Source organism: Falco rusticolus, chromosome Z (genome assembly GCF_015220075.1).
Source record: "Falco rusticolus isolate bFalRus1 chromosome Z, bFalRus1.pri, whole genome shotgun sequence".
Classification (NCBI taxonomy): Eukaryota; Metazoa; Chordata; class Aves; order Falconiformes; family Falconidae; genus Falco; species Falco rusticolus.
In genome coordinates this window covers 67,467,278-67,484,994 of record NC_051210.1, presented here as the reverse complement: position 1 = coordinate 67,484,994, position 17,717 = coordinate 67,467,278, and the positions used below count along the sequence as shown (strand labels likewise).

General features: G+C 43.7%; 1 protein-coding gene across 1 annotated transcript in view; it reads left to right on the top strand.

The window, feature by feature from the left end:
- The first annotated feature begins 454 nt into the window (after positions 1-454).
- PARP8 (poly(ADP-ribose) polymerase family member 8) overlaps positions 455-17,717 on the top strand; it is a 131,199-nt gene continuing 113,936 nt past the window's right edge. Inside the window, exons 1-2 of the mRNA XM_037374019.1 lie at positions 455-1,069; positions 1,918-1,972. Of these exons, the coding sequence (XP_037229916.1) occupies positions 979-1,069; positions 1,918-1,972 (146 nt within the window). The 5' untranslated portion in view covers positions 455-978. The remainder of the gene's footprint in view (positions 1,070-1,917; positions 1,973-17,717) is intronic.

Sequence of the window (17,717 nt, the reverse complement as noted above, 5' to 3'; positions counted from 1 at the left end):
CGGTGGCGGGGGGCGCTGCCGGGGGAGGGCGCCGCGGAACGGGGGGCGGCCCCCGCGGCACCAAGGGCGAGCGGGTCCCGCTGCCCCGGTCCGCGGCCCCCTCCCGGCCGGGCGCCGACCCTCCTGGCCGTGCCCCGCCGCCGGCCTTGCGCAGCGCGGCGCCGCCCGCTTCCTCCCCGGTGCCCGCTCGGGAGCCGCCCCGTGGCGCGGGTCACTTGGCATTTGCATTTCCCCGCTGCTCGAGAGGAGGCAGCAGCCTATGCCCGGGGCCGGGGCGGGGGGCGGAGGCGAGGGCCGGCGGCGGGCCCGCGGCCATCGACCCCGCCGCCCGCCCGGCTCGGTGCATCCGCCTTTTCCTTCCCCCGCGCCGCCTCCGCTCGGGGAGCCGGCGGGGGCCGTACGTGCCGGGCCGGGAGCGAGGGGAGGGTCTGCGGCTTGGCGTCGCTGCAGCAGCGCCGGCCCCGCCGCGCCGCCAGGGACCGGGTGCGGGCGCCGCCGCCGCCGGCTCCGCGCTGCTGCTGCGCGGCGATCGCCGCTGCTGGCGGGAGGGGCAGGGATGTGAGCGGTCGGGTCGGCTTGGCCCCCCCTCCCCCCCCCCCCCTTTTTTTTTCTTCCTTCCTCTCTCCTCCAAAAAAAGACCAAACCAGCCAACCAACCCCCAAAAAAACAGAGGGCGTGGGGGGTGGGGGGATTCCGTGTCGCCGCCGCCACACTCCGCGGGATCCATTGTGAGGAAATTGCCATTCGCCGGCAGCGGCGGCACATCTGGGCGGGCACATCTGGGCATGCAACATCGGCTCCCGCCGCCTTCCTCCTCCGTCCTCCAACGGGCCGAGCGGATCCCTCCGGGCCGCCGGGGAGGCTCCTGCTCGCCAGCCCCGGGGTCCATCTCCCGGACTGACTTAAAATCTGGTAGCGCGGGGGGTGGGGTGGGGTGGAAATAAAGGCTGCTTTTTTTTTTCCCCTGGGATTTATTTCATGGGGATGTGTTCAAGACAAGAGAGGATTCAGAAGGATATTGACGTTGTGATCCAAAAGTGCAAGGCGGAGAAGGACTGCCTGTTTGCAGGTGAGTTTCCCTCCCGGGCGCCAGGTTGGCGGCGCGGAGGCTGCCGGCGCCGCCCGCCCCAGACCCCGCTGCCGGCGCGGCGCGGCTGCCCGTGCCCTTCGCCGCCGTTCCCGAGAGCGGCGGCCTGCCCTCAGCCCCTTCTTCATCCTCCTCCTCCTCCTCTCCTTCCGAGGGCATGTGAGGGCAGATGAGACCAGGAGCCGGCCGGGAAGTGGGGGTGGGGGGGAACCCGAGTCAGGGAGCGTGGCGGTGGGAACACGCCAAGGCGGGTGGGTGTGGGTGAGGGTGAGTGTGTGCGGGGGTGCGTGTGCGTGCCCCCCCGCCGCCTGACGCAGCCCGCAGCTGCTGGTGTGAGCGCCCAGCCGAGCGCAGCCCTGGTGTTTTTTTGCTCCGGCGGCCGCTACCAGGCTGTTTTCGGGGCGGCCGGGCTCCTGTCCCCCCTCGGTGCCTGCCCTTACCCCCGCCCGCCCGCCTGGCTTCAGGGCCGGCGGCATGGCCAGCGGCAAACGAGCCCCGTTTCCGTGCAGATACCTCCCCGCTCCCGCGCCCCGCGGGTTTCGCGGCTTCCTCGCCGGTGCCGGTGCCGGTGCGGTGGCGGCCGTGACGAGCCGTCGCAGGAGCCCGGCTCGCGGCTGCCTGTTGCCGTTTCTGACAATTGAAATCTCTGCCGTTGCCATAGCACCGGGCACTTGTTGCGAGCGGCTGGGGGGGAGATGCATTTCCTCTGATACACCCTGACACCCCGACACCCACCCCCGTGTCGGTCGCTGAATGCCGGTCCATAAAACCGCGGCTGTTTCGGCCAAAATAAAAGACAAGTTGTAATAACGCAGCTTTTGGTCTTTCAGATTTCAGGTACTCAGACGCCACCTTTACCTTCACCTATACTGGAGGCTCCAAAAGGTACTTTTTTTTACAGTAATGAATCTCTTCAGTTTCTGAGGTGCGGTGGTTCGATACCGTGGCAGGCTGTTTTGTTTTCTTCCTTTTGCAAGGAGGATCAGTAAATAATCTGCCTCACAGAAACGTAAACTGAGAAGTGGCGATGGAGGTGATCAGAAAGGTGATCCGTAGTTGTCAGCCTCATTCCTCTGAGCACTGCTCTGTGCAGCTTCATTGTTTCTCTTTATTTTAAATTTATGTAGGTCATAGAATTTCTGCTGTACGTTAACAGAAACACAGTAAAGGCATCAACATATGATATAGAGCTAATTCATGTTAAAAAACTGGGAAAAGTTAAGATTTTAATAGCAAGTAGGCCAGATTTCACATCAGCACCTTACTCTCTTACATGAGAGCCATATTTAGTCCCATGACAGATGCAAGACTGTCTGCAATTGACCAAATCAAATTCCTGAGATGTTAAGTGAAATGTCAGTATAGCTTATAAGGCTAAAAAATGTGTTTATGGAATTGGTAGCACAAACATTATTTCTGAGTGGTCTTAGCTTTTGGTTATAAACTGGGTTGCGCATGTACATGTTTTTAAATTGTATTTCAGCATTTGTTATGTTTGTTTGCAAAAGGAAATACATGTAAAGCTTGAACACATCCTTTTTGTTTCCCAGATTCTTAGATACCTTTTGCTAATGAGGTGTTAACACTGTAATGCTATGTCATTCTCTTACCTTTTAGCTGAATTTTATTAGACTTGGCGGGAAGTCTTGGTTTGGTTTTGTGTAGGTAGCACTCCCACAGGCATCAGTTCTCCCGTATGCGTGCCTCTGGGTCTGGCTTCAGGACCAGTCTCCCAGTTGGACCCAGCCTGCAAGATTGCTCAGAAAAATGCTTTCCCACCACACTACCCTGCTTCTTCCTACTAAACGAGAAGACAATTTCTGTCATTTTCAGTGGAGCAGAATAGTTCACCCAGTAGCTGAGAACTGAAGCCATTTTTAGGTTGTTTGTAGTATACTCTTTCATTAGGGATTTAGTATATGTTTTGTTTTGGTTGGGTTTTAAAATACAATTTTTAAAGGCTTGATAGGGTAAAAATTGTCTGACAGAAGTATTATTTATTATGTCCTTAAAGCGACTGAATTAGAAAGTTACTTTGCACTGTTTTCTAAACCAAATATTGCAGCAAGAAACCAGGAAGTGAAACCTGTCTATTGTTTCTATTTTCCAAGCTGAATGAAGTAAAAAGCCGGAGGGCACAACTGATTGGGAAACAAACTGGGTTATAAATGTTGAAACAAAACGTCATCACTTCTACAGCGAGAAACGGAAGAGGACCTTAGATCCTTCAGCTTTGAATTTTAACTGGGGTCAGCACTTGCTTAGGAAACTGTTGGCTGGCAGCTAGTTTTAGGACCTTGAAAATTCAAGCTGAATTGAGAAACAAATGTTATGTTTATAGAAATGTGGGTTGTTACTTGGAACATACTGAAATTTCACTTTCCTTTTCACGTTTTGAGGACACTTAACAAGCATCCTTTTAGATAAGGGTTTCATGTTCTCTGCTTGTTTGTATTGTGATTTCAAAAAACATTATACAGTATTCTTAGTGTACAGTGGTGTACTGAGTGGCGGTTTATGGTAACAAGGGCTCTTGTGAAGTACATAAAACGAAAACCTGAAGCCTTAACTATTAAGGGGCAAACTTAAGTTTCTCACAGCGGTGGTGCCTACTTAGAGAAGGTGCTGGCTGAGCAGCAGCTATTCTGCGCTGTATGCTGTATTCGGGTAAGTCTCCAGTACAGGGTCAACAGCAGTGACTTGCACATGGTAACAGCTTAGGAGGGTACAAGGCTGTCTGAGGATCTTTTTCTTGCATTTGGCCATCAGTTTTTCCTTACTGCCACTGCTGCAGCTGTGGACTTCCTGAGTGTTGACCCCATTTTTTGGCTTGCACTCAGAAATTTTCACTGTATGACAGAACCTCTGTTAGCTCAAGATCACAGGCTTGAGTATCGGCCAACAGGCCTTGTCCAGTTACTTCAGATACTCAGCCCTATTACTTTGTTTCTCAGATGGACAGGAATACAGGCTTTTGAGTAACGGGCAGAGCGGTGGATGTTCACTGGATGGATGTTCAAACCAAGAAACATATTTAATGAGTAAGAGTAGAGACTGCATGTAAGAAAGATTACAGTACTTAGCACTCATTACCTGTGCTTGCAGCTAAGCCATTTCTATGTGTTATTTCCTTTAGGTGTTCCTGTAGGTTGGCGAGTATTACAGCTTTCTTTTGCCCATAGTGGTTAGATGGAAGAGCAGAAACCCTTCAAAGAAGGCAATTTGCTTTCTGTTTGAGAAGGAAGCTTTCTCTTACCCTTGAGTAAAAGCAGGTGACAATACTAGCAGGTTAAACATCACTGGGGGTTTTCCTCTGCATACTGGAGTTGCCTCTAGTGCCCATTAAGTCCATTTATCGGTGTTCTTAAAACTCAGAGCCAGATTCTTGGTAAATCAATGTAAGCCCATGGAAGTCAGTGTATCAGTGTTATTTCAGTTATGATGAGGACCTAAGGTTTATTTGTGTTTGTTCTTTAAATTGTTAATGTTTATCTGTGTGAAGATTTTTGTTCTTGGGACCAGTTTCTCTGACTCTTCCTGATTTTTCCCAGCTGCTTGTATTGATTGCAGAGCCTCTTCCTACATTAGTGCTATTCAAATATTGAGGTAGTACATAACCACGCTGCAAATCAATCCAGATAGATAGACCTGATCTGGAGCACATTTATCATTGCTTCAGTGGAGTTAACTTGTATTCCCACAGTAAAGTTGCAGTAGTTTAGTTAATAATTTTGGACTGTATTCCACTGTACCTTTTTTTTTTTTTAAATGCACTGTGTTCACACTTCCAAATTATTAGTTTTTTGACACCGCAGAGATGCTTCCTTGTTTGGGAAGGTTGTAATTAGTAATTTATTCATGAAAGCACTTCTCTGTGCATAATGTGGGCACTACATAGGACAGATGGTTCATCAGTTTCATAATTTTTAATTTCATTGTCAGAAGCCAATCAGTAGGGTAATAGTTTTCTTATGAAGTGAGGTGTTCATTCAGGTGCTGTGACTGTGCAAGATTTACTCTCCTTTAACTACATCTGGCAGAATATCAGAAATGGCTGGATTATTTAGGCTTTTTTACCACAAGTTGTAAAAAGGATATTAAAATGTGAACATGTGAAGTTATCTTTTTTTTTAAAAAAGAACTTTTTGTTTCCTTTTTGCTGTTTTCTGCCCTGTATGACACATTGCTCCTCCAGAACTATGCAGACTGAACAGAACTGCTGATTTGTCACCTTTCAAATAAAAATGTGTGATGCCCTGAAGTTGTTTTCACTTTAGATGTAATTTGGCATGGTTTACATAGAAGCAGTGCTTGGTTGTCCTGAAAAAAAGATGTTTCCTTTTTTTAGTGTTTTTCTCATACACACCTTTTTTTTTTTTTCCCCTAAGGCTAAATAAGGACATCATATCAGTCTTAGCATACTTACTCATTCAAATATGTACTTAACTCTCATTGGCAGCGAGGGACAATGCCAATAAGGCTGCGCATGCAAACAGATTTAATACTGCAGCATACTGTGAAGAAACTACATAAGACCTGTAAGAACTGAACAAACAGATTAATTTTGTTAGCAAAATTTCCATCTCCTATTTTACAGTGGACTCTTGTGTTCTGCTTTGTATGCGTTAACACGGTGATAATAACAACGGCAGTTCCAAAGAAGCTAGGAAAGTTTAATTTTAGTCTGAATTAGTCGTTTACTTTTGCTTAAGATAATGACAGATTGTTAACTTGGGCTGTTTTGATTTTGAATATTTGGCTTTTTGTTTTCTGTTCAAGAGGTATACGTAGTGCTTAAGGTTGTAGTATCAGAAAGTATCAGAAATTCACATGTAAATCGATAAATTAATTCCCACCTCGCTGTAGCAGTGAAATACTTCACAGCTGCAGAGCTGTGCCACTGAAAGAGTAACTAAATTCTTTGTGGCTTTCTATAGCTAGAGATGAAAACCATTGGCTGAAGTCCTATCACATTATGTCCACCAGGTGTTTGAACCACTTTATGATAGATACAGATAACCTTTTTTCCCCCTTTAGTGGTATGCCCTCTTGCTACTTACGTGAATGTAATAAAAATGCCTACATAGGAGATTCCATTTGGTGAATAATTTTGAAAGTCTGATGTCACTCTGATAGTGCTGAAAGTCTTCAGTACAAAATAAACTGTGAAGAAAAATGGTTTGGAGCTAATTGATGTGTGTTTTTATCTTAAAATTTGTGTTCTATTTATATATACTGTAGCAGAAAAGGAGAGAGAGGACTTAAAAACATTTTTTAAGCCAAAACATAAAATTAGGTTAATCAGAAAACATCAAAATGTAACACTTTTCTGAACATTTTCATTTTGTTCTTTCCAAAATGACCTAGTTTAAGAGCAGCCTTTTTTGGATAGGTTGGCTTTAACCTAGCTCCTTTGTTGGGTTCACTGCGTAGCAGTGTATTTGCTGGCAATGCAAGGTTTGGGAAGAGAAGGCTGGACTGTTGTTTTAGAATCAGTGGTCGTTTATATAAATGAAGGTGTCCATGAAAGTGTGACTTAAGAAGATAAGATAATTTTCATGCAATCCATTGCTCTGAATGGTTTTAGTTTAACTGGAATCAGGTTTGTACAGGGCTTGGGAAGGGCTGGCACAAGTACAGTCCATCTTCTGTTGCTGATGGCTGTGCTGAACTTTGTGTTTAGGTTATTAAACAGGTAATTACATTCCTAAAATCTACCTCTACAGCCAGAGAGGGGTGAAAACTAGATAAAGCTTGTACATAGTCATCTGTTTACTGCTATTTCAGAATGCCTGGAAGATTGTACATTGTCTTTTAATTTTAACTTTACTATCAAATATGGCTTAACATTTTTTGCTGGAACTGCACCATTTCCTGGGAGAGAAATCTGTGATACGAGACAGGAATCTCATTTAGACATAACATGGCAAGCATTGTGATCTTCATTTCTTCATTAAAAATTCTGTACATGAAGTAATGTTGAATACAGCCTTGGGTGCTTTTAAAAATAATTTTGTGTTAGCTATTAGTTAAGTTTCAGTTTTAAAATCTCTTTAAAGCAAGCATTTTCCTTTTTAAGAATTCCTGCTAACATACCTATTCTGACTTTACACTACCTTCTAATATTTGCACAGCATAGTACATACATGAAACCTGCCCATACATTCCTATAGACATTTTTTTGGTAGATAGTACAAGAAATTCAGTAGGTGTGATTTAACAAGTGATTAATCCTTCTACAGTAGAACTGTAATTAATTCTACTACAGTAGAACACTGTAGTAGAAAATTCATTAAGTGCAGTGTTGAGGGTTTGTGAAAAGCAAAGTCAACACCATTCTACTCACAATGTTACTGAACTCTTGCTTTTTTTGATGGTCCTGTGTCAGACCGATCCTTCTTGCCTTGCTCTTAGAAAATCGGCGCTCTCTGAAACTAACACAGTCCCCATCATTGCATCTTGTGAAAATCACATACTTCAGGCAGAGTATGGTCTTGTGGAGGTCTCTTACTGGTCTGATGAAGTGAGTGGCTGTCCTCTTTGAACTACATACTGTGTACTGAGAACAATACATTCGAACTGTGAATGCCTACTTTTCAGTGAGAAAAAATTATTCGTAGACACTTAAATGAATGGCCTAGTTTTCAGAAGTACTGAACTCCCACACCCTGTAGTGGTCTCAGTATTACTGTGCATTGCTTAGCACTTTTAAAAAGCATCACAATCTTTTTGCAGGTGTTTCTGTCTTATAAATGTATGCACTGTTGTTTGAGTGGTTCACTAGGACAGCGTTGGGAAGAGTGCTTGAAAGTCTTTACAGAAAACGTTTTCAGTAACTTCTTCCTCTGCTTTCATCTTGTACTTTAACATATTAAGTACCAAAAATAGCCCTGTAGGATGTCATTGTTGAAGTGTTAATATAATAAGACAAATAAATTTGAAAGCAGAGTTGACTCTGACAAAATTAATTTAGTTCACTTTTCTCTGTACTGGGACTAATGCCATTTCTGGCTTTTCCTGTTAGTCTCTAATAATTTCCTGTATTTTTCATTGCTTATAAAGAGCTGAAGATACCTGTTGGCATATTTTTTCCATGGATTACTTACTGCACAGAATATGAGTTCTCATTTGAGTCAGAGTCTAATCACTCAGAGTCAAAATACCTACTTTAATAAGCTTCAGCACCTAGAGGGAAAGTAAATTTTAAACTGCTGGAAGACTTCACTTTAGTTACAATTAAAACTAAGAAAGGGATGGCATGTGAGTAAATCTAGGAAAACTCTAAATGTATAATTCTGCCTTGGCAGTAAAGAAATCCTGCTTAAAAGGACAGCTCATGAGAATTAGAGTCTTCCTTCCTACAGGAGGGTGAAGATTTTTGCAAATGTTTCATTGAACTGGCCTCATCTGAGGAAAAGGAGCTCCTTTCAACAGGGTAAAATTGACTCGTTAAGATAAGCCTACTATTCTGTGCAGCAATAGCTAGAAAATCTCATTGAAGGAAGAGGGACTAAACAAGGCACAGAAATAACATCTCCTTCCCCTGACAGCGTTCTGCATGCTCACATGAGGTTGCATCCCACCTATTTCTATGGGAGGAGGAGCGGGAAAGAGCCTTACCTAAGGACTGGAAACAGCTGTTGCTTTTCTGAGTCAGACTTCTGGGAGGACTCATTATCTCCAGTGATGTTTATGTCAGGTGTTGTGTTCTACAGCAAGGGCTGAGCACCATCATATGTGCCGTTGGCGTGGTGTAATCCAGTGAGAGTAAGTCATGGTCTTGTACATGCTCATGTAAGGTAACAGGCAGAAAACAGGCTTGGGTGAAGGTTGGAAGGTATTTTTCCATAGCTTGCTTGAAGGCAGAGGAGCTGTGTAAGCCCTGTAGAAGGCTTTGGCTTCTCCTGGCTGTTGTAGACAACGGTGGTGTGTCCTGACAGTTAGGATTGAGCTGAATCACTCCTTCTGGGGGACACTTCTGTAGTGCTCAGCAGGAGCCTGTCTGGTGCATAGAATTGGGGGCAGAGAGGAGGCTCAAAGAAACTAGCAAACCTCCAAATGTCTCCTTCTAGCCTTCAGGCATTTATCAGAAATAAAGGGGCAACAGCATGTCTCCTGTGTAATGAAATGTGCTGTTTGCCAAAAGAGAGTGCCATTTGTGGAAAGCAGTATGTAATGAAGAGTAAGTTCCCTTCAAACTGTGTAGCATTCTGCATTTCATCTTGTACAGGTTGCCATCTTGAAATGTTGTTGCTTTAAATGAATGCGCCATTTTATGTTTATAGGTAAGAATTTTTCATATGTTAAGAGCCAAGCTGGAAGGCAGGATTAGTTTGCAAAGTTCAGCTGTCATGTTTCTACCCAATAAGGTGTTTGTGACAGACAGCATTTGCTCTTAAGTAGAAAAAAATAGGCTATGGCTTAGACATGGTATTCCAGGTCATTAGCTTTTCTGCAAACAGTAGAATATTTTATTTTAGGGTTTTTTTTTTTTCATTTTCTTCAGCTGAGTCCCAAAATTCAGAGTTTTTTGTAGGTATAACTGTTTGTTGAAATAAAAATAGTGATTTCTTCACAAGAACTATTCTGTGAAAACACCTGAAAGGATAATGTTGACTTTGTCCAGTTCAAAACTGTGTGAAATCAGATCATTTCAGTATATATTTGTGCAAAAATGGAAACGTTAAAAAAAAAAAAAAAAGAGTTTTACAGTCAGACTGAAAAATTTAACTTTCAAATATTAAAAAATTCTGGAAAACATATTTGGTTAACGCCTTAGTGCAGCGATTATAAGCACTATCAGTGGCTTTCCCTTATAGGCAGGGAATTGCATAGTCTGCTGGTTTAGGATGGTTCTATGAATGTTACATGAAACCTTTCATACATGTTTGTAGCTTTAATGGATTTGCAGCTGAAAACCAAGCTTATTAATTATTTTCTTTTAGGAAGGTATAGTGCTGTAGAATTATTTTGCTGCAAAGACTTTTAACCATCCTATAGAACAAGGCTTGTTAGGCTTGGCATAGAATTTCAGTTGGAGGATTTTGTAGGCCTATGTTGAAGAAGGAGTCATGTTTTAGTGGATGACAAGAACAGTGAAATCGAAACTGGCTGTTTAGGTGGCAACAGGAGGAACATACCCTCTGCCACAATCTCCTTGGGCATACACTGGTTCTGTTCAGTCAAACCAACAGAAATTGTAAATTAGTTTAGTATTGGTCTCTAGAGTATGAAGTGAGGAGTCGCAATCATCAGCTGACCAAAGATGTAAGCTGTCTTGCCTTCAGCAGACCTATGTGCACATACTTTTTCTTTTTTTTAGTATCTGTAGAATACAAGAGCAGCACTGCCTTTGGCATAAGTCCTGCTTTCTACATGTTCCCTGTGCCAGGTTTAGCTATTTATGGAATTTTTACAGCAAACTTAAGTGTTGGTTAAAGCTGTTTGATATTCATTACTGAAGTAAAATTGAATGGGATTAGCAGCTACCAGTTTAGTTCTTCATCTTAAAGTATTTTGTGGGTAATCTAAGGACATTTAAAAATTCCATGTTTTACCTGTTACATTTTACTTATTTGGTTTGGTGTTCATATTTAAAATGACAAATTTTGAGAAATTCTAGTATTTATTTGGTTTTAGCTATATATAGTGAATTAAAAGAAATAAATTCTCCCCATGAACTACACGGTAGGGAGCAGATGAGTGCAGGGAGACTCCAGGCTCTTTCTGTACCTGAATTTATATTCTACTTGTAAGCTTTTACTTGTTTTAGATTGTCCCTCTTTTGATGAGTAATTCCTTACTATACTGTTTCTGTGTATAAACATTAATAAGTAGCTATTAAAAAATACTACTTCATAAAAATGTATGCCTTTATTTAAGGCATGAAGAAACACATTCATCCTGCAGTTCAGCTAAAAACTGACCTTTGCCAAGGACAACAAACACAGAGATACGGAGTGTAAATAGCCTTTACATTTAGCAGTGTCTGGCTTCAAGGCAGGCATGGGTGTGTGGAAGACACTGACCTCCCACTGTGCTAATAAGGAGTAGGCATTTTCTGTCCATGAGCAGAACAGCAGTTGGAGTTACATGAGTCAGGATAAAAGTTATAAAAGCTGTTGGTTTTGCTCATAGAGGACACAAACTTAGACATGCACCTGTCTGTGTGGCCAGATGGGTTCCACCAGAGGGTACCAAGGGAGCTGGCAGAGGAGCTCACCAAGCCGCTCTCCATCGTTTATCAACAGTGCTGGCAAACTGGAGAGATCCCGGAAGACTGGATGTTAGCCAGTGTGGTTCATCTACAAGAAAGGCAGGAAGGAGGATCTGGGGAACTACAGGCCTGTCAGCCTGACCTCGGCGCTGGGGAAGGTCATGGAGCAGATCATCCTGAGTGCCATCACGTGGCATGTGCAGGACAGCCAGGGGATCAGGCCCAGCCAGCACGGGTTTGTGAAAGGCAGGTCCTGCCAAACCAGCCTCATCTCCTTCTATGACAGGATAACACCTGCCTAGTGGATGAGGGAAAGGCTGTGGATGTTGTCTACCTGGACTTTAGTGAAGCCTTTGACGCCATCTCCCACAGCATTCTCCTGGAGACACTGGCTGCTCGTGGCCTGGACAGGTGCACTCTGCGCCGGGTATAAAGCTGGCTGGCTGGCCGAGCCCCGAGCGTGGTGGGGGATGGAGTTACATCCAGCTGGCGAGGGGTCACCAGTGGTGTTCCGCAGGGCTCCGTGCTGGGGCCGGTTCTGTTTAATAGCTTTATCGACAGCCTGTACGAGGGGATGGAGTGTCCCCTCAGAGAGTTTGCAGGTGACCCCCAGCTGGGGGGAGCGTTGATCCGCTGTAGGGCAGGAGGCTCTGCAGAGGGGTCTGGGCAGGCTGGAGCGATGGGCCCAGGCCAGTTGTGTGAGGTTCAACCAGGCTCAGTGCTGGGGGAAGGGCAGCTGGAAAGCTGTTGAGCAGAAAAGGACCTGAGGGTGCTGGTCGGCAGCTGGCTGAACACGAGCCAGCAGTGTGTGCCCAGGCGGCCAAGGTGGCCAACAGCATCCTGGCTTGTATGGGAAACAGCGTGGCCAGCAGGACCAGGGCAGTGATCATCCCCCTGCACTGGGCACTGGTGGTGCCGCCCCTCGACTCCTGTGTTCAGCCTCGGGCCCTCACTGCAAGAGGGACACTGAGGTGGTGGGGCGTGTCCAGAGAAGGGCAATGAAGCTGGTGAAGGGTCCAGAGCACAGGTCTTCTGAGGAGCAGCTGAAGGAACTGGGGGTGTTTACTCTGGAGGGGAGACTCAGAGCAGGATCTTACTGCTCTCTACAGCTACCTAAGAGGAGATTGTGGCAAGGTGGGTGTCAGTCTCTTCTCCCAAGAAACAAATGTTAGGACAAGAGGAAATGGCCTCAAGTTGTATCATGGAAGGTTTGTATCGGGTATTAGGGAAAGATTCTTCTCCAAAAGGGTTGTCAGGTATTGGCATGTGCTGCCCATGGAGATGGAATCACCAGCCCTGGAGGTATTTAAAAGACTTATAGATGCGGTGCTTAGCAACATGGTTTAGTGGTATTGGCAGTCCTGGGTTAATGGTTGGACTTGAGATCATCTGCAAGGTCTTTTCCAACCTAAATGACTATGATTCTATGAAACCAACCATCATTTAGGGTCAGCAAAAGCTTTACCCTTGCTACAGAGTCCTTTCTTACTTCCCCTATTAGTAAGGCATAACCAGACAACAGCACAGTGGGTCAAGTGTTTGAAAGTGTTACTGAAAATCATAACCAAGAAAACTCGCCAAACAAAGTGATAGTTTAGAAAGCTGACATTGGTTTATCGCAGTGCTAGGTGCAGGGGAGATTTTTCCTCCTAAAATGCACACCAAGCTGCTTGAGGGTACACATTATATATACAGTAAAGTGTTGCATATTCATAGTACATTGCATATTCATTGTCATTCACAGACACAATTGGTTACAAGTTTCTTGCTTCTAATGCAGATTAGCATGCACCCTCAGATAGCACTGCTATTTCCAGGGCGCTATTTGAGTCAGAGGTCGTGATCTCCCACTGCCACAATTACCTTTGTCCTACTTTCAACTAATTTTCTGTTGATGTATGTGGGCTGCAACCCCCTACCAGCTTGACTTCTCATGTGGCCAGAACTTTCTCCCTTGAAGGCTTCTTTCTTAGATAATTACGTTCTTTTTGTCATCTGTTCTTTGTCTTCCATCCTTCCCAAGGCTGAATCCATTTATTAGAAGCCCCTTGTCAATTTTGTCAACTCTGGAGGGTCAGCTTGACCTGAACTTTGTGCACATGTATTTTTAAAGACTAAATTAAGAATTTAGCACTAAATCAGAATTCAGTAATTTGGTAAACACTAAATCAGTGTTCAGTAACTTGAGAGTTTAGACAGCAAAAGGCCACTGTGAAAGGTGGCATGTCTTGTCTGGCGTGGCAAGTTCTAAAGCATGCTTACAGCATATTTCAGCGTACGTAATGTCTGCAGAACTTTTGACGTAAGTGCTGAGCAAATCATTATGAATTTCTGGTATTAATGTGCATTTCTCATTACTCTGGCTGCTTACAGTGTATTCCCATCTGTATTTTGTCCCAAGTTAATTCTCTCTTGTACTTTATGTGCTGTAATATTGTTACCATATTCTCAGCTAATTTAAACTGACAAAGTGCCATGGAATTCAGTAAATTTGTGCCAATGTGTAGCACTGAGGACCTGTCTATAACTATATTCGTCTTGTTAAGGAAGTTTGGAGTAAAGCTAAGCATAAATGCAGTATGTTATCTTCATTGATTTATAATGGAATAGTTTAATATATGCATGATTAGTTACATACCAAAGTGAAATTACACGTTATTTGTTTAGGTGACAGGTAAGGACAAGTTTCATGGAAACTGATAAAGTGAGATATAAATTACATTATTTGGGAATGGCTCATATTGAGGGCCGGGGGATGACACAAAAATGGGGCAGAGATGCCCAAAGTGATAGAGGAAAAGTTTTCCTGCATAGCAAACAGGTGTTCTCAGCAGTGGGGCACTCGAGTCGCAGGTTTGCGTGTGGTGCAACCCCCTGAACAAAGGCACTAGCCAAGACACAAGAGTGGTCTCTTTTCAGTGCTAAGGTGAGCTTGACACAAGACTTGCCTGTCTGCAGCATAGATGTGCCCACAGGATCCCTCTGACACAAGGGGGATCTTGTACCACAGAAAATACCACTTTTGCACTCCCCCTTAAGAGATAATGGTGACTTCAGTCTGCAGGCGTTAGTGAAGGTTTCACACCAACCCTGGCTGTGCTGTTTCTGTTTCGGCTGTGTCACTGGAGAGCATAGGCTCCTTACAATTGTCTTTCCATTCCTTCCCAACTTGTCATTTTCCACCCTTCTTTATTCTGGCCTTTTGCTTTCCAGAGGTGCTCTGCATACTGATTTATTCTGACAAAAACTGGCGTCTGTTGCATTCACATTGTTGAAGCAGACAGATGTGGAATAGTTTGTATTAAACAACTGTACTGTGCAGGTTAACACCATAGAGCAGCTATAGATCACGTGTTTCCCAGTTCTCTTCAGATTATGTGTATATCCTGAAGTGCTTGTTGTGAATCTTGGGAAGTTTCACCAGAATAACAATAGGTGCTCAGACTGCTAATCAGAGTGATCACCTGTTAATTGCTGTTTGTTATTCTCTTTTTGGTGTCTAATATGTGGGTGGCTAGAAAAAAAATCACTGCTGAAATAATTGCAACTGCAGCTTATTTAGATTTGTAAACCTGATTTAGGTTTGTCATGGTTTAACACCAGCTGGTAATGAAGTACCAAGCCAAAACACAACACTGCACTAGCTACCAAGAAGAAAATTAACTCTATCCCAGCCAAAACCAGGACAAGATTCAAGAAACTTTTTTAGCTGGGATGTTTTTGAGATTTCCGTTGTATCTAAGTAAAGACTGAACAGATATGTTCAGAGATAGCGTGAGTTTCAGGTCTTTCACTGTAGATGCAGCACAGGTGGAAGAATGCATTTTGGCTCAAAATAATAAACACTGTGTGCTCTTATGCATTATAGAAAATGTTTTAAATAGAACTGCAAAGCAAATTAAAAAAAAAACAGTTGTTTTTATATGTTTTCCTATTATTCATTTTACAGGCTACTTACTCTTTATGGACCTTTAGGAGGATCTGTCCAGTAATGGTCTTGTAATTCTGTTCCCCTGAATACAGGAAACTTTCTGATGTGTGTCAGTAACAATGCACTTTTCATTGGGTGCATAGTGCTATTAATCACTTGGAACTTCCAGGGTGTTCAGTACTTGCTTTAGGGATCATTATAATGTTCTTTTCATGTATTTGTCCAGTAATACAAGTGGTTGAGGATGAGTTTTTGCCCTCTACCATGCTTTTTGAGGTTTTCCTCAATTGGCTTTTGCTTTGATTTGTGACAGTATGACAGATGAAAGACTCATTCTATTGCAGCTGTGTTGTTGGAGTTTCACTAGTGTGAGCTGGACTCCTTGGGGACATCTGTGCTTTTTTAAGGGTCAGGCTTGAAAACCAGGTTTGCTTGTTGTGCAGATCACCAGTGTCGTAGGCACAGGATGGGTGAAGTGTGCCCTCGCCACACAGGACCTGTATGACTAAGGAAACCTGGCAGGATGGTGTGCCAGTAGGTACAGTCAGAGGAACAGGCCATGGGCTGTGCCCTGTGCAGCTGTGTAAATGGAGGGAGGGTGAAATTCTTGTGCATATACCCTCCCTGAAGGCTGCTCTTCCACACCTCAGTTGTGGGAACTACCTGAAGTGACAGTCTTTGATCAGAGATGTTTCAGAGTAGAATGGAGAGCTGCTCCAGGTGGAGTGCCATGGCAGAGCCTGCTATGGGAGTGCACAATTCTGAATGACTGCTCTCCTCCCATGTCAGGGCAAGTATGACTTGTGACAGGCTGGCAGCTAGCATAACTCCACAGGGCTATGCGACGGGAGTCAGGGAAATAAATAATTAACTACTGAAATGAATATGAGGAGGGAGCAGGGAACCTTTTGTTGCCAGCAAAAACTCATCTGGCAAAGGGAAGGAATTCTGTGAGTTCAGTATCTGTGAAATTTGGAAAATAAGAGTTGAAGATGAATCACAGAACTTTCTTACTGGCTCTGCTTCCCAGAGGGGTTGGAGTCCTTCAGATTAAGTATGAAATATTTTCTCCTGGAGACAAGCTAAGCAGAGAGCATCTCTTTTCCATTGCTAATTTTATATAGTAAACTAACATGCACGAGCCTGCAGCATATACAGCTACTCCAGACAGTATTCAATGCCTTCATGCATGTTGATTTTAGACAAGTGGCGTCAGCTTTCTTTTTAGCATTTTGTCCTTTCTTCTTCCTCAGAGGTTTTATAGCTCTAAACATATCTGAGCTGTCCATAATAAGAACTCTTCTTTTTTATTTTCCTTTTAATTTTCCTCTAATTCAAATCAGTGTGCGTTTTTTACATGCACATGCAAATGAGTTTTGCCCCTCAGTTTCCTGGTAAGTTGCCACAGTGGCCAGGAGGGTGGCAGATGTTCTGCACCATTGCTCGGGGGAACAATAGGTGTGACCGAACATGGCAGAGCCTTGTCACAGGAAGGGGTTTGCTGTTTCCTTTTTGTTGCTGCTGCTGTTGCATGAAGGACTATAGAAGTCTGGAGGGAGTAGTGAAAAGAAAGAGCACAGGTCGGCATTCAGCTGTGAGTTACACCAGCGCAAAGTGGAAGTCTGGCTGTGTGTGGAAAGGCACCTTTATTAAAGAGATTGTGTGTTAAACAGTTAAATATGATGTTATTTGTTACCACCTACTTTCATCTACAATTAGAATATTTTAAAAGATAATAAGCACAATGTAAGTATCTGCTTTTATTTGTTTGCCTCTGTATTTTCTCTCAGAGTTATCATTTATTTTTAATGATGCTGAATAAATCTGGCAGGAGATTGAAACCAGACATGTTGCATATTATGGTAGCATTGTTTCCTTCAGAGATACAATGCCACGTTTTGTTTCATTTTCTTTCCTTCAAAATAGAAGGGCTGAGGATGACCAATACCACACCTTATTCTAGTATTTCTAAATAAAATAAACAAAACCCCAACAGTTTTTGCAGCTGACTGACATGCATTCAAGGCTCAAGCAGGTAAAACAGCTGAGCTGTTCTGCCCCTAGTATTTTGAAGTTCCTTGTTGGATGCTACCCATGGCTCTGCAGTGTCAGGACATTGATTGGAATGTCAGCTGCTACTGTGTGAGAATCCTTTACATCTCTCAAACTTCAGTGATTTTAATGCCTAATGATTGCAACATGGTCATGATTAACTATATAATATACTGAAAAATCCTTAAACTATGAGGTGAAGACTGAGTGGGCTGGGGTGAAGTTGGGACTTTCCTGAGTAGATTATTTATATTTCAAAGTCAATCGGTCAGAACTGCTGAGGTTTTTATTGTTGTACTTGATACATTTTAGGTGATTATCACATAAACATTTGCATTTTACTGCTGAATGGTATTTTGACTGAAATGAAATACATAAAAGGTTTCTACATTTAACCTGTTCCTCTACCTCTAAACTATGTAAACTGATGA